A 23377-nucleotide genomic window follows, 5' to 3' on the forward strand; every position below is an offset into this window, starting at 1 on the left:
GAAAAGGTTGCCCACACCCCGTTCCCTCTACCCTCTTTGAGTAGTGCCTCACTATGCACATAGCACATACTCACAGTGGCTCTTGGCACTAAGATTCAGGAGGTTCCAGATCCTGATGTACACTCATGCACTTATTCTCTCTGAGGAGATGTCTAACATGTAAAATTTAGGGACCATCACTTCACAGCATTTTACAGCTCTCTTATACTTACTCATAGGATACAATCTCACTTTCATGTAAGCATCATTTAAGCATTAGAATTCTCATGTTCCCCCTCGTTGCTGACAATGCCCTTTGTAATAATACTTCTGTGCCCTGCTAATTATACAACATATACACAATTCTACACTGAAATAATGCATACTACATCCTGAAGGCACATGTGCAGCTCTTCCCTTAGCACCCACACTTCTAGGTGCAAAAAAATAGATCTCCTCACATCCTAATCACTGCCCTGTCACACATGTCCACATGTCACAAACACACCTTACTTAGCAGGCCCAACTGCTGCCTCCACCATTTAGTGCAAGTACACCTAACACACTGACTGCGCCTGGAGTATATGCAAATAATTCCAACTGACTACTGCCAGAGGAACAGAGGGAATATGCCATGGTCAACTGCCTCTTCCTCCCCCCATAGTGTTAGATGGAATCCCGTAGGTGAGAGAATAAGTGGCTCATAAAAGGAGGTGAACAGCATACACATTTCAGGAACTGTGGGGTTGACAGAGAAAAGATATCGGTGTTAACAGGATAGATTTGCTGAAAGAGGGCAGAGTTAAATATGCATGTGAAGTCTGAACTCTGCAGTTCTTGGTTTTCAGATGTTGGAGTTTTGCTCAACTCAGCATTCTGCAAAAGCACAACATACCACCAATCAACATTAACTCTGCATTAATATAGGTTTTTTGCCATTGAGTTGAGTCACTGGTCAAAATGTTAAGATATCAATTGACAGCTGATATATACTGTTGGTTAATTTTTTGCTCCCAGAGGATCAGAGAAAGTTTTATATTAAAATTGGAGGAAATCAGTTACTTATCAAGAGAAGATTATTTATATGTTCCCAGATTTACTGAGCAAACAACTAAAAATACATCAAATTTAAGGTTCTAATACCAAAATCAGACTTGGATATGGGACAGAAGTGTTCTTCCCCCTCAAATTAAGTTATTACAGAGTCTAAGATCTGTTATTTCTATATAAGGAGGCAAAGTGTTTATGGACACTGGGTCTCTTTTCCCAGGGACTAAGATGATCGTGTCAAACCACTGGATGATCTCAATCTTAGAAAAAAAAATCATATTTGCCCGAGTTCTGGCAAATCCTAGATTACCCAGTTATTAACAGTTTATAACATTATAATATACTTTTTAAAATGAATATAACATTTAGATACCTAAATACATTTTGTTAGTCAAACAGCTACTTAACTCTTGCAGGATCACAATCAAATGCAAAGGATGATTTGGGTATTATTTTTTATACAGAATACTTTTATATGAACGGTTGTCACACCTACTGTGCTTTGATACACTGCTGGGTTTTTGTCAAGAAAAATTTCCAAAATGATGAATTTCTTTTTGACAATCAGAAAGACTGAATACTGTTGGAATATTAAGCGTAGTATCGAAAAGTTCTTCTGATTTATAAATCTGTATCAAAACAAGATAAATTTGGGAAAGAACTCTGAAATAAGGCTTATCATAACTAGAGCAACTGACCGTCCCTCTTTGGGAAAATATTGACTTGTGACAGAGGATAAGAAATCACTAATCAAATCCTCTCCTTTCAAATTTACAATCGAATAACATTACTTCTCCCCATAATTAAAAGTATAAGAAAAATCCCATATTAAAAACTGCTTTGTACTAAAAAAAATAAAAAAAAATTAAGCACTTCTTCCCATGTACAAGAGATTATATTTGTCAATAAGACCTAATTTAAAAAAAAACATACATAAGACGTTTTAAAAATACAGCTTTGTCTCTATTAGAAGAGGTAAATTCAAGGGTCATGTCAGTAGACTGTAAACTCTTCAAGGTAGGGAATCTTGTCTTCCTGTGTATCTGTTCAGCAATTAGCACAATGGGGCTCTAATCCTGATTGAGGCCCTGGCTATCACAATCAAATATGGAAAAAACCCAGCACGTTCCACGTACCATCTGAATCACTATCTTCAAACTGTGATTTCCTTTGCACTCTTTCCTCATCAGAATTTGCTATTTCTGGAGTGACTGAAAGTGGATGCTGTAGCTCAGAAGTATTCTTTTCAGCTTTTGGTAAATCACACTCTATATTTTCAGACTCCCCGTTGTTGGGAATTTCTGTAGTTTCTAAATGAATCATAGCTACCGAAATGGTCTTTGTTGTGGAACTTATTGATTTCTGCATGCAAATATTCGTATTTTCTTGCAGAGAATATGACTCCACTTTTGAAGTGTAATCTTGTTCATCTTCTGTCTCTTCTTTATCTATTCTAATGATTTCAACAGAGGAGTCATTTTTAACACATGGCGTGGACACGCCTTTAGATACAGGAATCGGGAAAAAATCTGACTGACTTGTTTCTTGCATAAGGACGGTGTTTGTTGAAAGAATTGTAGGTAAAAGTAGCGGCTCCTTTCCATCCTTAATTTTAGGAAGCTCATCTTCCTCATCTGAGCTACTAATAAGATTCTTCACTCCTGACATTTCCATTCGTGTTCTATCAGCACTAATGGTAATAACTGCTCTCATATCGTCACCACCACTACCACTTACAGCTTGCTGAACAGCCTGTAGTGTTCTTGGTGATACACTGTCTTCAGCTATACTGGGGCAGAGAGTGGCTTGGTCCAAATTCAGCTGCCTGTTATCTTCATCCTCTGGCTCCTCTTCTGAGCTGCTTTCTAACATAGCTGCCTGTATAGCAAGCAAAGTTCTGGGAGAAGGTGGTGCTCCAACTGCATTGCTAGCATTCTCTGTCTTTAACTTTTCAGGTGAAGGTGGTTTGGTATTAGAATCCATTTCATTTTGTATTTTATCAGGTATATTATATTCAGGTCCTGTGGAAGAATGCCCAACTGAAAGAGTTTCTAAGTGGGTACTGGTGGTTTCCTTTACTTGAATACCTGAAAAAGAAAAATACTGCTAAGTTTATTCATATGTAACTGTTTATATAGTCTCCTTTTCTGCTATAATGAATTAGATTTAAAGTCAGATAAAGTTGGTGGTTCATAACCAAGTCTTAGTGTTATAGTTCATTATACTGAAAGTATCAACTACAGTAAACTTTTATACGGCACTTGATCAACCAGTAAGCTCTATAAACTAGCATTTCTGATCTGCACTGAAAAGTCCAATTTATAATGCGGTTGGTGCACAGCCTTCAGGGGGCTGGAACGTGGGAGGGGCTGCGGGGCACACTCTGTGAGGGAGCTTGGGGCAGGGGATTGGGGCACAGGAGGGGCTCAGGATGATGGATGGAAGGGGCATTCACCTCCGGCGGCTCCCTGCAAGTGGCTCCCCATCCCTGCTGTTGCTGGCGGAGGCACGGCCAGGCAGCTCTGCAGGCATGCTGCCTCCGTCCCCCATCCCCGAGTGCTGACTCTGCAGCTCCCAGCCCATTGGCCGGGAACCATGGACAAAGGGAGCTGCAGGAGGGGCGGGGGCGGAGCCTGCAGACAGAGGCAGCATACCTGCTTGCAAAGCGGTCTGGCTCCGCCTCTGCCAGGAGCAGCAGGGATGGGGAGCTACTTGCAGGTAGCCACCGGAGGTGAGTGCCCCCGATCCAGCACCCCGAGCCCCCTTCCATACCCTAACCCCCTGTCCTAAGCCCCCTTCCAGAGCCCATGCTTTGCAGCCCACATCCCTGCTCCAAACCCCTCCCTCTGAGTTAACTGGCATTTTTAATTTACCAGCACCCCCCATTCCTCCAGTATGCTGGTTTTAAAAAGATCTTTTACTGTATATATTTCTGTACATGGAACTCAGATTTCTCAGTAGGAATAAAGAGTGCCCAAACCCAGTGAGAAATTTCAGGAAGTACAGAGAGAACATTACAATACCTTTTATCAGAATGTAGTGAGAAGTATCTTCAGAGATTACCCTCTTGCTTTCCACTTGTTTCATGAAGCCTCCCTCATTTTCGTACTCGGTCTGGATGTGGCCTGAGACCTGCTGGCTCATCTCTTTTTCCACATTTTCTATGTATCGATTTAGATTGTTTTTTTTAAGCAAACCCTTGAGTTGGTATTGTGAGAAGTCATTAGACTCCTTAAAACAAAAAAAATATAAGCTTAAAAATCCAGGTTAGGGTTGCAGTTAATTCTGGTAAGCTTAATCACATGCTTGTAGGTTATTTTTGTTTGTTTTTTTTATTATATTTTATTCTTAAGGTAAAACAGACTTGCACAGGATGTACTACTTGATAACATAACTGTTGACAATCACTCTGTTATTAGTCTCTGAAGAGAAACAAAGCAGATGTCTTTAGGCAACCTGTCTGTGCTGGGAAATAGACAGTGAAGGCAGGAAACTGTGCAGCTTGGAAATACCAAGGTCAGAAGGGAGAGAGATGCGGGTCTTCCCCGAGAAAGGTAACAGCTGGGGAGCTGGAAGCAGTCAGTGGGTGCCCTTGCTATACCGCTGAGGAGAAATACAGATGCAGTTGCCATTGAACTGTGACATAGTATTAAATAATTATTTTAAATATACTTAGGAACATTGTTTAAATGCACTGATACCTCTCTTACATGACCAGAAAAAACTGGTCATTTAATAGAGATGGTCCATAACTACAAAGCAAATAAAATTACAATGGAACCCACACTACGGTGATTTAAATGTGGTTGCCTATTACAACATCTACCCTGGCAGGTTTCAGGGCCAGCTGTTGTCTAAACAGTCCTTTTACACTTCAAAATATAGTTGTGCTCTCAAAAGTGATTGTAAAAATGGCACTGCAGGGTAATAACTTTTTACACATTTGCTTAGTTCATAAATTTAAAAAAAAGAGGTTTCCCAACTTCCAGCTTTGCATGCAATCTGGGATCTGGAAGTGAAGTTGTTTTCTTTCCACCTGACTTATCACAAATAATAAGATTCACTAAGTTCCAATTACAGAATAATTCTGGTGGTGATGCATGAGTCACAGTGCAAGAGTGGATAAATTATAAAGCAATCTTGGCTCCGCAATTCTAACAGACGTCAGAAACCAAAACTCTGAATGCATACAGAAAGCAAGTTTGCTGAGAACCATTACCCTAACATTTTGTGAAGCCACTTTTCTGACATAGCACCGGGAGTAAGGATTTCTTGATGTGAGATACTGATGCAGTCTTCATCAGCACTAATGGCAGCAGATTCTATCCTACTGGCTTTAAAAAAGCTGATGGATATTTTAAATTTTACCTCTGGCATTCTCTCAAATAATGTTCTTCGTCGCTTTGTAAACTCCTTTATGTCTGTCAGGATTTCATGTTTCACTTCTGGAGGCAGACTGCTGAAGTCTTCTGATTCAATGTCTACAGAATGAGGATTGTCAAAGAATTCTTCCTGTAAGAAATGAAAGAGAACTTAAAAACACTAATTTCATATGACCAGGACAACAAACATATATAGAGTAACTCATAACCAAATGGAAAGTCAAATATACAGTATTTAGTCTCTCAAACCAAAAGTTAGTACAGGGGTCGGCAACCTCTGGCATGCGGCTTGCCAGGGTAAGCACCCTGGCGGGCCAAACCAGTTATCTGCCACATTAGCAAGTTTGATGGACTGTGCCTCCCACTGGCCGCAGTTCACCGTCCCAGGCCAATGGGGTGGCGGGAAGCCGCGGTCAGCACATCCCTCAGCCCACGGTGCTTCCCATTGGCCCGGGACGGTGAACCACAGCCAGTGGGAGCCGACGTGGCAGATAAACCCGCTGAACCTGCCGATAAAGGAACTGGCCCAGCCCACCAGGGTGCTTACCCTGGCGAGCTGCGTGCCAGAGGTTGCCAGAGGTTGCCGACCCCGAGTTAGTACAACAAGGCTTTTATTTAGGGCTGTCACGTGGTTAAAAACATTAATCACGTGGTTAAAAACACTGTTAAACAATAATGGAATACCATTTATTTAAATATTTTTGGATGTTTTATACGTTTTCAAATATATTGATTTCAATACAACACAGAATACAAAGTGTACCGTGCTCACTTTATATTTATCTCTATTACAAATATTTGCACTTTAAAAAACAAAAGAAATAGCATTTTTCAATTCACCTAACACAAGGACTGTAAAGCAATCTCTATCATGAAAGTTGAACTTACAAATGTACAAAAAAAAAACAGATGTGAAACTTTAAAAGCCCCATCAGCTCTATTTCTTGTTCAGCCACTCAGCCAAACAAGTTTGTTTATATTTGCAGAAGATAATGCTGCCTGCTTCTTGTTTATAATGTCACCTGAAAGCGAGAACAGGCGTTCGCATGGCACTGTTGTAGCCCACTGTCACAAGATATTTACATGCCAGATGCGCTAAAGTTTCACATGTCCCTTGATTCTTCAACCACCATTCCAGAGGACATGCATCCATACTGATGATGAGTTCTGCTTGATAACAATCTAAAGCAATGCAGACTGACGTTCATTTTCATCATCTGAGTCAGCTGCCATCAGCAGAAGGCTGAGTTTCTTTTTGGGTGGTTTGGGTTCTGTAGTTTCCACATCAGAGTGTTGCTCTTAAGACTTCTGAAAGTGTGCTCCACATCTTGTTCCACTTAGATTTTGGAAGGCACTTCAGATTCTTAAATCTTGGGTCTAGTGCTGTAGCTATCTTTACAAATCTCACATTGGTACCTTCTTTGCATTGTGTGCGTCCTTACGAAGAATAATGTGCTGGGTCACCATCAGAGACTGCTATAATGTGAAATACACCTCTATCCCAATATAACATGACCTGATATAACACAAATTTGAATATAACACGGTAAAGCAATGCTCCAGGAAGGCGGGGCTGTGCACTCCGGCGGATCAAACCAAGTTCGATATAATGCGGTTTCACCTATAATGCGGTAAGATTTTTTGGCTCTTGAGGACAGCGTTATATCAGGATAGAGGTATATATGGCAGAATGCAGGCAAAAGAGAGCAGAAGACATACAATTCTCCCTCCAAGGAGTTCAGTCACAAATTTATTTAACGCTTCCCCCACTGCACCCCCAAAATGAGCATCATCAGCATGGAAGCAAGTCCTCTGGAATGATGGCGGAAGCATAAAGAGGCATATGAAGCTTTAGTGCATCTGGCACGTAAATATCTTGCAACACTAGCTACAACAGTGCCATGCGAATGCCTGTTCTCACTTTCAAGTGACACTGTAATTAAGAAGTGGGCAGCATTATCTTCCATAAATGTAAACAAACTTGTTTCTCTTAGCGATTGGCTGAACAAGAAATAGGACTGAGTGGACTTGTAGGCTCTAAAGTTTTACCTTTTTTTGAGTGCAGTTGTGTAACAAAAAAAAAAAAAAAAAAAAACTACATTTGTAAGTTGCACTTTCATGATCAAGAGATTGTACTATAGTAATTGTATGAGACATTGAAAAATGCTATTTCTTTTATCATTTTTACATTGCAAATATCTGTAATAAAAATATAAAGTGAAAACTGCACACTTTGTATTCTATGTTGTAAATGAAATCAATGCATTTGAAAAATGTAGAAAACTTCTACAAATATTTAATAAATTTCAATTGGCATTCTATTGTTTAACAGTGCAATTAAATTTTTTTGAGTTAACTGCGTGAGTTAACTGATTAATCGACAGCCCTACTTTTGTTTTATCGATATGGTACCACACTAGGAAGGGAAACAGTTGCCCTAACAAAGCCAAATATTTAAAACTGCCAAATTATATAGATTAAGTCTTAGTAGAAATTTACTTCTGAGTCAAAGAACAGATTTCCTATAACAAGCTCATCATATATTTGGCATGAATAACATCATCCAGTCTTACAGGTACAGTGATTCTGATTTTCATGCCTTCAGAAGGATCTGCTTTCTCCTTTTGCAGGCAAACTACTTCAAAATTGTATGTTTTGTGAAAAGGATTATCTGATTAACATGATTATATTTGATTATTGCAAGAAAACAAACTTTTAATAATGCTGACATTCAAAATGCACGTTGCTCAGATAAAGTCATTCTTTTTCTTTCATCCTTTCCCAGAAGATCAACATACCAAAAGGGAGATGAAAGGAAGCATGGAATCTACTTGTGAAATTACTCAAGTATTACAAATGTTTCAATACTAATGTAGGTATGTATGAATTAATGTAGGTATGAATGTGCATGACTGTTGAATAAATAACAGTGTAAGTCCAAATATTTATATATTTTAAAAAGGAAACATTTTCAAGCCCTACTAAAAGAAACCATTCATCTCTTTTCTCTTCACAAAAGTCCAGAAAATGTCATTTGAAAACTTTACCTATCCTGAAAGTATTTCTATTACTGTGCCATAGTGTTTCTAACCCTAGCACGTTACAAAATATAGACCTTTAAAACATGGTTGTAACCTAGGATTTTTTTTAATATATAGCTATACTACTGAAAATTAAATACATAGAATTTGAATAGTTGCACATGAGCATTATCATCATCAAAGCTTTTAGGTAGCAACAACAACAATAGAAATGACACTTTAGAAAAACAGTTCTCAATTCTGCAATTGGAACCTGGCAGGGTGGACACTTGCACCCATGCGGAGCCATACTGCATATGGATGCAAGAACCTGACTGACCACATCTGACTGCATGATTAGGGCCATAGATAAAAACATTTTCTGCCTTACAGTCTGAATAAGACAAGACTAGCACACCCAGATAGACAAAGCAGAGCAAAAGCGAGGGTTTAGAATTATTCAATGAAGAAAAGAAGGGAATAGGAAATGCTTGAAGAGAGTGAGCGTGCTGAAAGAGTTCCACTTGTAGGGATAGCATTTGTTGCAGGGACAAAGACAAAAAGTTGGAATGAGAGCCAAAGGGAGGAGCAGAGACAACAGGACTGGGACAAACAAAGGGACATAATGATAAAAGAAGAGGCCCAATTGAGTTAAAGTTTTTGAAATGAATAAATTGTGAATTTTGACAGGAGGGACTCCTAACATGCTCTCATACTTTATTGAGAAAAAGAACGATTGAAAAGGTACATATAAATTTCTTCTAAGTCTTCTGCAGTGCTTTACATAGAGTTAACTCTGAGTAACAAAAATGTATTTTTTCTCTAAATGGTCCAATATTTCATGAAATCACTACGTTAGAAAGAAATACTATAAAACACTGGAAAATTGAGTCTCCAGCTCTCCACCAGGAGATAGCACTAATTTCTACATTTTGAAATTAGCAAGATATCACTCGTTTTAGAAGTTATTGGTCCCTTAGGCAGGCAATCCTATTTTGACACCAGGAATTAAATGTGGCACATCTATACACCCCAAGCAATATATTTGTTGGTTCTTTTTGTTATGGTTATTCATTTGAAGTGAGTGATTGAAAATTTTCACAATTACAAAAGCAGCAAAAAGAATCCTGTGGCACCTTATAGACTAACAGACGTATTGGAGCATGAGCTTTCGTGGGTGAATACCCACTTCGTCAGATGCGTTGATATTCACCCACAGAAGCTCATGCTCCAATACGTCTGTTAGTCTATAAGGTGCCACAGGACTCTTTGCTGCTTTTATAGATCCAGACAAACACGGCTACCCCTCTGATACTTGACACAATTACAAAGTTGTCAAATGCAGTTACCTGCAATATTTTTTTTTGGCTCATTCTCTCTTCCCACTCTTTTTCCTCTTCATCTTCTGAACTAAAATTACAAAAGGAAGCTAGGTGGACAAAAAGGAAGCTGTAGGGTTTTTTAAACATATATACCTATACAGTTTTTTATAACAGGCAAAACAGAATTAACCTACTGCTTGCTCATGAACAGGAAAACTAAGGAACTAACTAATCTGAAATGTATAATTAAAAAAAAGACACAGGCTAGCAGAAAAGACGGACAGGAATTGGATTGGATACAAAAATCATCACTAAGGCCATGATTGTCACAGAAGTCACAGAATCTGTGACTTCCAGAGACTTCTGTGACATTGGGGCACTGCAGCAGACCCGCCACTGCCAGCAGCAGGGCCCCCCAAGCTGCCCAGCCGCCATGGGCAGCAGGGGAACCCTGGAGCTCCCCAGCCACCATGGGCCCCCCAGCAGCTCCCAGCCCTGCAGGGAAGTGGGGGACACCCCACCCGCTCAGCTCCCAGCCACTGCGCAGGCGTGGGGGCCGTAGCTCCCAGCTGCTTCATGCAGCGGGGTAGGGTGCTGGACCCGCCTCACTCCCCTTTTAGTCAGGGATGTTTTTAGCAAAAGTCAAGGACAAGTCAAGGCTTCCGTGAATTATGTATTTATTGCCTGTGACCTGTCCGTGACTTTTACTGGAAATAGCCACAACAAAAATCAAAGCCTTAATCATCACTACTGGGTAATGAGATACTCAGACAAAACTTAACTAGGTCAGTTGTGACAGTTATTTGGAGGCCTCATTCTGATTCTTAACACAGAAACAGCTACATTAAAAAACTAAAAACATAAACAGTACCCCTGCTGGCTACTCTGATAAAAAAAAAAAAAAAAAAAAAAAAAAAAAAGGCCAGCTGAATAGGCCTTAAGACTGATCTAGCCCTCTCATCTTCAGAAGTCACTTCAGATCAGGATAGAGGCACATGTACAGGTTGGTGCAGGAAAGCTTGCTCTACCAGTCACTCCCGTATAGATACAAGAGGGCTTCAGTCTCAGGGTTATCAGCCCCACCCCTTTCATGAAAACAAGGTTAACTCAAAATAAATAGCAGCAAGTAAATACAGTTTCCATCCCATGGAGGAACACTCTAGGACAAAGAGCAGATTAATCAACAATCTCAAAAACAGCATTAAAAACTTTCAATATGGATTTTAACATATCAGACTGAGCTACTTGTCTTAGCATTGCTTACCTCTTTTTTTCTTCCTCTTGTAAAGAGGACAATACATACATATCATCAATTTCTTCTCTTCGAACTTGTGAAATACTAGGCAGTGCTTCATTTCTTTAAAAAAAGTTGGAAGAGTTAATATCTAAGCAAAAACTGCCACTGAAACAAGAGGAAAATAATATTTTTGACCTTGCCTTTTGCCTGTTAAAGCTGTTTTGATAGCTTGTCTTTTCAGGAAAGTTTTCAAGAGTTTTTCAGTAGTTTTCTTAGAGTCACTGACTGCCAAATCTTTTCTTTGTCTTCGTTTTGCCTGCGAACATGCAATGACCAACATCAGATTTCACTAAAAGGACATTTCTGGTTAATGGAAGATATTTTTCAAATGAATTACTCTTATAATAAGCTGTAAATTGAGACACTGTAGGTGACAGATTTTTTTTTTTTTATAAAAAAGAATGGTTCTCATATTAATGGACATGAGCTTTCCATATCATGCCAGCATAAATATCAGAAACTAGATCATTATCTATAAAAGAGCCCAATCCTGCAATCTTTCCTCATTGACTTCCAGTTTTAAAATTGGTATCCTGGAAGCTGCTAGACTTTTCCTCTTCCCTCATGGTTATCACAAATCTGCTATGATCATATACATACATCTGGTACCTACAGCATCCCAGAAGGGTTTTTCCTGGATTTTGAATGGCTTTTTTAAAGATTTCCTGCTTTCTAAGAAAACGATGAGCAGCAAATCACATAATAGTATCACTTTCCCTTGTTTAAATTAATCAAAATTAAATAAAAGTACTTTGAAAAAAAATTAACTTTAGTACTAATCATTTTATAAAAATAGAACAGCTGGATGATTCAGTTTTCTAATAGCCATGCTACATTTCAAAAGAAACACCACAGGACGTGGCAAGCATTGTTCCCTGCGAGAGATGTGCTGGAATGATTCGATTTTTTTTTTTAATAATTCCTCACCCCAATCACAAATAAGTTCCAATCTTTTTATAGGGCTTTTTTTTTTCATAATTGCAAAAGTATTAAAACAGGAAAGGATTATGAAATGAAAGTCATCCACTACTAAACTGGATTAGCCCAGGTTCATTATATAGGTACTTGTGAAATTATAACTGACTTCTAATGCACAGTGTACCTCACTTAAACAATTGAGAAGAATGGTGGATTCTTGTTATGCTTAATGTCTGATTTTTTTTTTTTTTAATAACCTGGTAAACTGCACACAGTCTGCACACTTCCCTGCCACTGCTATCTTTATTCTTTCTCTCCTACTTCCTCTTTTCAGACTTCTTGTGTCTTGTCTTAATTTAGGGTTCAGTCCTGCAACTGATTCTGTGCAGACAACCCCCTCTACTAGGCCCCATTAACTTCAGTATCCAGAGGTATCCCCATTAAATTAATGGAGACCCCATGAAGGGACAAGGTCCACCACACAATGGTTGCCTAATCAGAGGCCATTGATTTGGCTTGCACAGTACCTAGCACAAAGGACCCCCAATATTAATGAGATTTCTGCACACGTTTGTAGAACCACAGCAGTGATTCACCACATAAATTATCTTTGTAAACTTGAAATCAAAACTTACCAACCCAGACACAAAATCTACCTGCCCACCATTTAGTTTATCACCAAAGTCACTGTGGTAATTATAGATTGGGGTAGGCAACCTAGGCACACATGCCAAAGGCGGCACGAGAGCTGATTTTCAGTGGCCCTCACACTGCCCGGGTTCTGGCCACTGGTCCAGGGGTGCTCTGCATTTTAATTTAATTTTAAATGAAGTTTCTTAAACATTTTTTTAAAAAACGTCATTTACTTTACATACAACAATAGTTTAGTTATATATTATAGACTTATGGAAAGAGACCTCCTAAAAATGTTAAAATGTATTAATGGCACGTGAAACCTTAAATTAAAGTGAACAAATGAAGACTCCGCACACCACTTCTGAAAGGTTGCTGCCCCGTTATAGCTTTTACTCACTCATTTAAAAATACACATGCTCAGACAAGTGAGAAACTAGAATTTTTGAGATTAGTTTAAATATGTCAAGTCACTTGCATAAGCACAATAATTAAACATTATAATCTGATCTTTAGACTATAATTATGCATATGTTCATGAGGAAACAATGTATAAGAGGAGCCTTTGTTTCTGCACTTACTGTAGCTCAGGGATCAGCAACCTCTGGCACGCGGCTCGCCAGGGCAAGCACCCTGGCGGGCAGGGCCACTTTGTTTATCTGCCGCGTCGTCAGATTCGGCGGACCGCGGCTCCTACTGGCCATGGTTCACCATCCCAGGCCAATGGGGCCAGTGCCTTGGGCTGAGGGATGTGTTGGCCACGGCTTTCCGCTACCCTCATTGGCCTGGGACGGCAGACCGTGGCCAGTGGGAGCCGCAGTCCATCGAACCTGCTGATGCGGCAGATAAACAAACTGGCCTGGCCCACCAGGGTGCTTACCCTGGCGAGCCGCATGCCAGAGGTTGCCGACCCTTGCTGTAGCTGATTTAAGGCCAATCCTGCTCTCACTGACATTAGTGACAGCATTGCCATTCACTACAAAGATGCAGGACTGGGCACCTACTCTATCAACTTTCCTATTGATAAATCTCTATCTTATTTAGAACCACAAAGAACATAACATAAAATTACTCAAAAAAAGTACAAACCAAAGTTTGCCTCTTCAGTAGTGGTGCCTCCCCATCAAAAACGAAGACAGGCCGGATTCGAAAAAATAACAGCTTGCAGAGTCGATGGAACAAAGTGAGTAGGTGAGCATTTTGTATGGTGTTTCCATGACGGTCCCTTGCTCCTTTTACTGCTTGATTCAACCAAATGCTAATATCTTGAAGGACAGTTAAGAGAAAAAAATGTATAGTCTTACAAGCACATTTCATGTTAACCATGCAATAAACAAGCTATATTAAATTTATTTAGGTCTAGATCTTGTCTACTGTTGCAAGCCTAAGTAGCTAGGTTTGTATACAAGAAGTCGCTTGATCCTCCAAGGAATAGTGAAGATGGAAGAGGAAGGAATTCTTAACACCATACCCAAGCCAAAGAGCAGCAATGGAGTCACTCTGCAACCAATACAACAACCCTCACCGCTCATGTAAGTGAATGAATGTAATAGCTTCCCAGCTTTCCTCCATGTTAACAAGATGATTTGAACTGATTTTTCCTGACCCAGAAGATAGCTATTAGTTTTCTCTTTTTTTATATTCTACTTCAAATGACCATCAGTAGTGCAGACATCAGATGAGCTTATGAAATACAGACTCCTATAACCTGTCATTTGTTTGGGTAAGGAATCTATAACAATAAAGGCACAAGTTTATTTATTGTTTGTTATCATCCTTCGATTCCTACATTTTTACTAGTAATCCCTGAAGTCAAACCATGAAGATAACTAAGAATAGTGGTTAGTTTCAATGCCATATATAGGATAATAAAAATAAAACACACAGAATTTTGGCAAGGGTTCGTTTTTGTTCCAAAAAAAATACACCTTCATTTTCTAAAGAGGTGTCCTATGCATGCTCTGATAAATTTTCAGCCAGTGTATCTGTCTTAAGCAAAACTGTTACAGAATCCCACTCCTTTTGGCCCCATTTAGAGTGCTGAAACAAATATGCTTTGCAACCATGTGTTGATGCTCAGATGATGAATGTGGTATAAGTGGTTTATATAGCATTTATCATTTTTTTTTTTAAATAAACACACACCTCAGCCATATCCAAACTAAGTTATACCGGTTTGGCCAGCCAAGTAGGCCAGACCACGCCAGGTTATGAATTTTTAAAAAAAAATCCTAGGCTATGTCTCTTCCTGAGCTAATACAGGGTTTTGAAACTCCTCTCTGTAACGTCAGGCTAAACTGCAGTGTAACTCATTTCAAATGTCTGAACTATGTCTTAAATACAGAGGCTTAGAATGTGCCTTTGATAACACTGAAAAGCCTTTTATTAATAGACTGCACTTTAATGTATAGAGAAACACTTCAGGAGCAGAGCTAGAGTCAATCAGATGCATCATTCCATCTCATCCTCTTTTGGCATGAACCAAAGGTGAAATCCTACATACAGAATGAATTCAGTCCCTTTCACCTTTTCCAATTAGCACACCCTCTACTGGAACATTTCATTCTACATGTGTGTGTAAGATATAAAGACCAAAACAGTTAAAACACTCCTTGTCACTCGATCTTTCCAGTCATAAGATTTCATCTGTCAAACTCACAAGGTCTATACCTGTACCATGCCTAGACCTAGCAGGTTTTTTGGTAAGGTCAATTTAGGATATTTCTGCATCTTTTCACAATGGGATAGATGGACCAGCATGTTTCAGCAACAGTATGTCAACTCAAGGTTTTAAGGATACCAACAGCAAGAATTTTTCCTTCCAAAGTTTCTGGGTTTATGGGTCTTCCAGAGCATTCAAGCAGTTTCCAAAGTCCTTGAACTCCCATTGTTCACCTAGACAAATGACATTTCAGGTAAGATGTGGGAATGCATGACATGGCTGTCAAAAGCATGACTGCAACACCAAATACATGACGCTTCGTAGCCCTGTCTTTTATATATAGTAAGGGAGGTCCACCTCCCGTACTTCTAGCTCTCAACTATAGCAGTATTGCACAAGGTGATCTCTCAAGGCAAAAAAAGTCCAGGCCATAAGCAGGTCGTGCTGATCTAGGTCACTGTGAAATACAAGTTAAACCCAGGAGTCCTAAATCCTAGGCTTGTGACAAATGGTTTGAATATCGGCCCATCCTTCCTCTGTTGGCCATGACAAAACATGAATCGTTGTAAAGTCTACACTAAAGAGAAAAACATGGAACCTTTTGGCCAACTTGAAATAGAAAAGAAAAGAGAAAAGTGAAAGCTGGTTCTCCGCTTTAACTGAGCATCAGCAAAACACTGCAATGTTTGGTGGCGTATTTATTTGATCAAAGCTCTCTGATCTCCTCCCCCGATCCTTTCTATAAGTAAGTTTGTTCATAAAACCCGAACTCTGAGCTAAATCCGACCTGACAGTTTCCTTTTAGTCTCTTTAAAGATAACAAGAAGTGCAACAACAAAAACCCACCGCCCCTTCAGTCTAATTGCTCCTGTACAGACCTCCAAAGGGGGGAAGCGCGGCTCTGCCACAGCGACTGACGGGAGGCGGGTGGTTACTATCCAGCCCCTCCCCCAGATACTCGGTCGCGCTGCAGCCCCAGGCCCGGCTCTGCCCACAGAAGGGGGAGCGGCTGCAGCGGCCTGGCCGCAGGGAGGGTCGGTTCCGAGCGCCCCCCCCCCCGCCCCCGGGGCGCGGCGCTGGCTCTGGCTCTGGCTCTGGCTCGGCTCAGGCTCAGCGCGCCCCAGCCTACGCGCCCCACCCCCACTTATACAGCGGCACCATCGCCCCACGCTGCAGCGCCGGGCCGGGCCGGGCCGGTTACCGCCGAACCGGCTCCTTCTCCCCCGCGGAACGGGCCGAGCCCCGGATCCGCAGCAGCCCGGCCTCGCCAACTGATCGCCGTAGGGAGCATGCGCGAGCGCAGGGCATGCTGGGAGTTGTAGTTCGCGCTCAACTGAAACTAACCGCTCCCGGGTCACCGCGCGCGCAGCCCCCTCCCCCCATTTTATCCGCCGTTGGAAGGCGGCTCTTTTGGGCGCCCTTTTCCCCGGCTGAGGTGGGGGTCCGGGTATGGGCCAGACTCTGAAGCTTTTCTAGGCTATCCCAAGGGCTAGAAACTTACGTCCCGGTTCCGCCTGCACACAGTTATGTACCCGCGTAACGTTATCACCGCTTGGAGTCCGTGGGGCTGCTGCGCACAGTAATAAAGTCAAGCACGTGCAGAAGCCGTTTCAGGATTGAGGCCTTTCTTTTTTAATTGAAACCTGAGATTCTCATGTAATTACTTGACTCCAAGTCTCGGGTATTAACAATAAAAAATATGGCAAGTCTTCGCAACACTGCCAAATAGATAAAAGCGCAAAGAGTTTTATGGCACCTTACGGGCTAACAAACGATTTGGAGCATGAGCTTTCCTGGATGAATACCCACTTCCTCAGATGCATGTCTAACACAGATACCCCTCTGATACTTGACACCAAATAGATAAGGGCATGTCAGAATTTGGCTCACAATTTGTGTACTTTCTTTGTGATTGGCTTGTCTCAAACCATGTGTTGTAGGTGTTTCAACTGTCAAGAGAAACTTAAATAAAATGTGTCCTGTGCACTAAAGGCCAAATCCTAATAGATGCTGAGCACTTGCAAGTTAATGTGATACTTAATGTTACAACCTTGCCCAGTCGTCTCTGTGGAAAAGCCACCAATCTGTTATAAGCAGATCCAGTCCTGGACCCCAGATGCTTCTAAGCCCCCTGATTCATTTATTGTTTATAGGTCTGTGATTCTAGGGCACACTCCCAGGCACAGACCTCTTGTCTGAGCCCTTCCTTGAGTAATGGCACTCTGCAGTCCAGCTGCCCGAGATCCCAAAACCAGTTCCTCGGGCCTCTTAAGCCCCCAGTTGTGTTGACATGTGTGATGCTTTCCAAGAGCATCCAGGGTTGTGAGACACCTGGCTACCACCTGCTCATAGCGTGAGGAAGCCTTGTCTGCACCTGCCATGGATCAGCCTCCAACTCTACTGGCAACACAAGCACTCCACTCTAGACCTCACAGGTCCTGTTGTTACTCTACAGGATAAGTATCAGAGGGGTAGCCGTATTAGTTTGGATCTGTAAAAAGCGACAAAGAGTCCTGTGGCACCTTATAGACTAACAGACGTATTGTCGCATAAGCTTTCGTGGGTGAATACCCACTTCATCAGACGGTTAAGTGATTGGCACACCCCAACACTTGAGGCCTCTGAGCATCTCTCTGGAGTGTCCAGACCCTGGTCCCCTGGACACTCACAGTATTCATGGATTTTCTGCTTCCAGAGATGAAACAGTATACCCTAGCTTACCAGTTCCACTCAGATCACCACTCTGCTTAACTCACAGCATTTAGATATGTTTATAGTGAAACCAAATATGAGTTTATTTAACAGAACACAGAGATTCAAGTAACAGCAAGTAGACATATTGGAAACATGGTTACATATAAAATCATAACGCGCATCCTAGGGGCTAGACTTAATTAGATACTCTTATGTCTTATAGTATAATAATCACCCCAAATCCTTGTAATGCTTTACAGCCAGATTGGCTGGAACCCTCATTTCATGATCAAGCACACTATCAGCTTGCTTCCTCAGTGAAGAACCCAGTATGTTTCCTTGCACACCAACATATACCAGAACAATCCTTTGTCTTTATTCATAAACAGGACATCCTCCTGCTTTTGTTTCATATTGTAGACTTCCTCTCTTGTAGATTTCAGAGCAAGCAAGGAGGGAGGGGCGATGAAATGAGCAGGGGGTGGGGCCTTAGGAAAGGAGTGTGGCAGAGGCAGTGCCTTGGGGGTAGAGGGGGGAGGCTGTTCTGTTTTCTGTCATTAGAAAGTTGGCAACCCTAGGGCTGGGGGGTGCACTGGCTGTGGAACGGCAGACCCTCAGGTAGCAGGGAAGAAGGGAGAGGGACTATATGGGGAGTTTTTGGCAAACCAGTAAAGTGCCTGAAACCACTATTGTTTATTGCTAAAAGCAGCCAGGTCAGCAGGCCATAAATTGGCCATGCAGCAGCCTTAGCTTAACCAAGGCAGGAGGGGAGGGGGTTTTGGGTTCCACAGAAAGGGCAGCCTGACACCATGTCCTTCCAGATAAAAATTGTGTTGAAATTGCTGATACCTGCATTTTAGAAAAACAGGAAGCTTGTCCACATGCCCTCAGGAATGAGTCTGACAGGGCCTCAAGGTGTGCAAACTCTGAAAAACCACACCTGGTTAATCATTGACCAGAAGGAAACCTCTTCCTTGACATTTGAAACTGCTTGGTTAACAAGTTTTCTTTAAGTGACGTCATATTACTAATGTATAAATTAGGGGAAAAAGTTTTGAGTTGAGGGACTCTTCGAGGACTCTCCCTCTGGACGCATCTTGTGGTACCCACCAGCAGATGGAAGATTTGGCCACTGGAAGGCTGCCGCTGTGCCACTCGAGAGCCACACTCAGCTTCGGTAATTTTTGAGGATTGGGATTTTTTACTAACCTGTTGCGGACGTGTGTAAGTGCTTGAGACTAAGTAAAGTTTAGCTTTGTGCCAGCCATCTATAAGTCAGATGGCCGTGTCTCCCCTGATTTATTTCCTGACACCACCTCGGACAGAGTAAAAGTTATCAAGAGCTTTGGGTTGAAAGAAACCCAGGTAACAGGACAGTGTTTAACAGGGCCTTAAAGACATGGTGGGTCGGTGATCATGCAGGAGCAGTGGCCTTGGCAAGGCAGCGCCAGCCTTAGCTGACCTGCTCGTTTTGTATTATTATTTTGGCTGGTCTGTCCCTCCTCCCATTCACTCAGTATAAACTCTGGCCGCTAGGTGGTTCAAAGCAGCTGGGCTGAGGAGTCAGGCCCTAAGATGGCTGGGATTGGGAGGTAGAGAACAGGAGCTTCAGGGCTGCTGGAGCTGGGAAGGGGACTGTTTGTAGCTGATTTATTCTCTAACCCCTGCTTAGGCAATGTGGACTCAGAATCACCTCTGCAACAGCCTTTAAGCATCCAGACATCATCTAAGAGCTGCATGTTGCTCCAAAGCATTCATGGCTTTGGAGAAATAATTCAGGCTGGTCAGACAGAGGTTGACTGGACTTTTCAAGGACTTCTCAATTGTTGGCATACAAAAATAATATTTATTTAGAAATGAGTGGTTACAGTAAAATAATAGAGATAGATATAATAGGGGTTACAGTTGAAAAGGGAATGAAGTGACGTGGCAACTAAAGATGCAAAACTATAATACCAACTTCGGTTGATAACAGTATATAACAATATATCAATTAAACATTCACTACTAACTACTTAAAGCTAGATATCCAATAAGCACTGGCCAGGCGGTTAAAAGATGGGTAGGGAAAGATCTCACTCACTCCACAGCCACCCAGCTTTATTTACAAGCAAAACCCATATAGTCTGGGATAATAAAATAGAAGAAGGTTGAACTTACAAGGGTTCAACACCATACCAAGGGTTTTCTTATAGAATCCTTCTGAACCATGTCAGATAAAAAGGTCCTTCTGCTCTGTCACAGTTTGTCATCAATGGCTGTTTGCTGATGGCAGTCTCCAGTAGCTGCTGTGCTGAACAGTTACCTACGCCTGAAGTAAAGTGGCTCCTCAGGTAGGAGAGACGGAAGCTGCTGGGGTGACCCACTGCTGGCTGGGTAGCAGAAACAGCTGTTGCTCTGGGCAACGTTGGAACTGCTGCTGCTACTACTACTGCAGTAACACTTTTCAGGCAGCTTATGCTTTGCAGGGTTCCGCCGCTGCAATTGCTGCTGCTTGTTGTGTGTCTTCTCCTTCCTAGTGTAGAACTGATAAATGAAATTGTTTTTAATTGTTCATTTTATTAATGTAACTTCTGTTCACCATTCATTACACTTGCCTACACTGTAACTTCTGTTCCATATTGTAATTCAAACCCCATTTTAAAACACTCACTCCATTTTGTAAAAGCTTCCTCTAACCTTCATTTTTGCAAACCCTGCTGTAATCTTATTAGTTTAGTTTAGATGTGTGAATGAGGTATGTATGAATGATGGAATCAACCTCCAGCCCCAGCCTGTCCTGATGAGATAAAGTTCAAATACCAACGGCTGAAGACCTAGACAACAGCCCTAAACAAAGTAAGAAGCATCCACCCTAAAAAGAAAAGGACAACAGAACAACAGAAGGAAGATCAAATCCAGGTCCAAGGCTGAAAGTCACGCCTGCAATTGATGGGTGATCAATCTAAACCCAAAGGCAGCGTGACACAGCAAGACCTATAGACTTTGAATCCAAACTAAAAGCCTATAAAAAAAGAAGGGTGAGATGACAGACTCTGGGTAACATTCTGCTGCCAACATGGAAGGACATCAGTGCCTTCCCAACAGATATCCAGCTCAGCCTTGTGCCCAGCTCTCCTGGCCAGTTAGCTGCCACAAGCTACGAACCCAAGCTGCTAAATCAAGCCATGAACTTAAGCTATCTTCAGGACTGGTAACTATGCAGCAGCTGCAGAACACCTGATGAATGTGGATGTGTGTGTGTGTGTATAGGTATTAGGTATAATGTGAATGTGTGTGTGTGTGTGTGTGTGTATAGGTAATAGGTATAATGTGTGTGTATAAGAATTAAGATATTAGTTATTAGTCATAAATTGTTATCATAATAAATGTGGCATCTTTGCCTTGTCCCCTTTAATAAGATCCTGCTCGTTTTTACTGGTCTAATATAATTGGTACAACATTTTGGTGGAGAATAGCGAAAGGGGGATTATTGGTATTTTTGCCTCACTTATTGTAAACCAATCTGTGTGCACACAACCAGCTCTACAGAGCACGGTTCTATTCTTGGTTAACCAAAACCTGCTGGCCCCCGTGTGGGTAGCAGGAAAATAAAGAGCTCTTAAAATTGTTAACAAAACCTGCTGGCCTCCGCGTAGGTAGCAGAAAACTTAAAATTGTTAACAAAGCCTGCTGGCCTCCGCGTAGGTAGCAGAAACCATATTTTGTTAACAAAACCTGGTGGCCTCCGCGTAGGTAGCAGAAAACATAAAATTGTTAACAAAACCTGCTGGCCTCCGCGTAGGTAGCAGAAAACATAAAATTGTTAACAATCTGCTGGCCTCCGAAGAGGTAGCAGAAAGAAAGAAAAAAAATCAAATCAGGGGCAACAAGAGGGTCTCAGAGACACTGAAGGGATCTGCCTGCTGTGGGAGGCTTGTAATGACAGCTACCTCCACCTAACAGCCTGTAAAAAGCTAAAAGAGAAACTATTCCAACTAAAAGAAAAAAAAAGAAAAAAAAAGGAACGTTTAAGACCCCAGAAGGGGCAGACTTTTGGGACCCCTCTGGAGAGTGGGAAGGGGGATATTTGCGTAGATTCCTCCTCCCAGGGCCAAAATGCCATTGCAACAGTAACAACAGTGCCTGCTTCTGCCTCAAACCTCCAGGCCATGGCAAAGAGGCTGGGGATTTTAAAATAAAAAATTTAAAGTCACAAAGAAATGAACCACCTATTTAGCATTTGTGCAGCCCCAAGTACCAAACACACTGTGGCAAAGACTGAGCAGGGTCTGCCATGTGGGAGCACTGTGCTAATTTGTTTCTAAGCTTCTATTTTTCAGGCTCTGAACCAGAACATCAGAAGAGCTGGTACCAGCTGAAAAGTTATAAAATACCATGGTTATAGTGTCGCGACAAAGTCTGTGTTCAGTGTTGCAAGTTCTGTGTCTGTCTCTAGTGGTGTGTGTTCAGTGTTCTGTGTTGCATGTTCTGTGTCTGTCTCTAGTGGTGTCCTGTGCTAGCATTGGGTCCAGAAAAAAAAAAATACTACACTAAACAGGACAAATGTCTTTTCCTCTCTCTACTTCCCCCAAGTCCATCCAACTTAGCAATCACAACTTGTGTCCAAAAAACTTTGGTCCCCAGTGCATCAGGTTTATTTTTTGTTAGGTTATCTAATAGTCATTTTGCTGTTAATTTTTGTTATTGATACGTTTGTATTGTTAGTTACATTTGCTTATATTGTTAATTCCACACTTTCCTCTATGCACTCTGGTTCTACTCCCCCAAGCCCTAAAGGGTAGTTCTTGGGCCCCTATAACCTGTAAAACCTTGGCCCATAATTGTAAGGCCCCATCTTTCAGGTCCCCAAAAACCTCTTAAAAACAACTGTTAAAAATAGGGAATTCTGCAACATTTTAGCAACAAAATGTTACTTTAAGTCCAAATCAGCTTAGCCTTGCATAACAACTGTGGTCCTCCTACAAAATCTTATTTGCTGTGTGTGCTTAAAAAGGTCCTGACTTCAGTAACTTTTATATTTGATGGCTATTGCTGCATCAAACTTGGTCCTCATTTTATTTGTTAATGTACCCAATGATTGTAATGGTTTTATTATTTTCATTTATGTGTAGGTTATATCTGGTGTTTAGTCAATTGTAATAGGTTTAGTTATATTCACCTAGTTATAATTATTTGGTTTGTTTGCAACAGATCACCTTGCCCTACAATGTCAACAACTACTGTAATGGTCATAAATCAAGGGGCAAAGTGTTGTAGAAGCAGCCCACCTGGTCAGCAGTTCTAAATATAATTTTTCATCCCCTCATTGTCCTATTAGTAATCATAACGGTTATGTTGGTTCTGCCTTAAAACAATTACATAAAGTGTGACCCATTCAATGCCCCTGGATTGAAGGGTCAAAAGGGGGACAATGTAGA

The 23377-nt window shown here is 41.4% G+C and overlaps 1 protein-coding gene across 1 annotated transcript in view; it reads right to left on the minus strand.

Moving 5' to 3' along the window:
• The window catches only part of BIVM (basic, immunoglobulin-like variable motif containing), an 82857-nt gene that overhangs the window by 22210 nt on the left and 37270 nt on the right, over positions 1-23377 (minus strand). Inside the window, exons 12-21 of the mRNA XM_050937535.1 lie at positions 15402-15492; positions 13691-13866; positions 11191-11306; positions 11018-11110; positions 9781-9841; positions 5398-5541; positions 4053-4260; positions 2166-3116; positions 1917-1941; positions 1522-1658 (exon numbers count right to left, since the gene is read on the minus strand). Of these exons, the coding sequence (XP_050793492.1) occupies positions 1522-1658; positions 1917-1941; positions 2166-3116; positions 4053-4260; positions 5398-5541; positions 9781-9841; positions 11018-11110; positions 11191-11306; positions 13691-13866; positions 15402-15492 (2002 nt within the window). The remainder of the gene's footprint in view (positions 1-1521; positions 1659-1916; positions 1942-2165; positions 3117-4052; positions 4261-5397; positions 5542-9780; positions 9842-11017; positions 11111-11190; positions 11307-13690; positions 13867-15401; positions 15493-23377) is intronic.

Source organism: Gopherus flavomarginatus, chromosome 1 (assembly GCF_025201925.1).
Source record: "Gopherus flavomarginatus isolate rGopFla2 chromosome 1, rGopFla2.mat.asm, whole genome shotgun sequence".
Lineage (NCBI taxonomy): Eukaryota > Metazoa > Chordata > Testudines > Testudinidae > Gopherus > Gopherus flavomarginatus.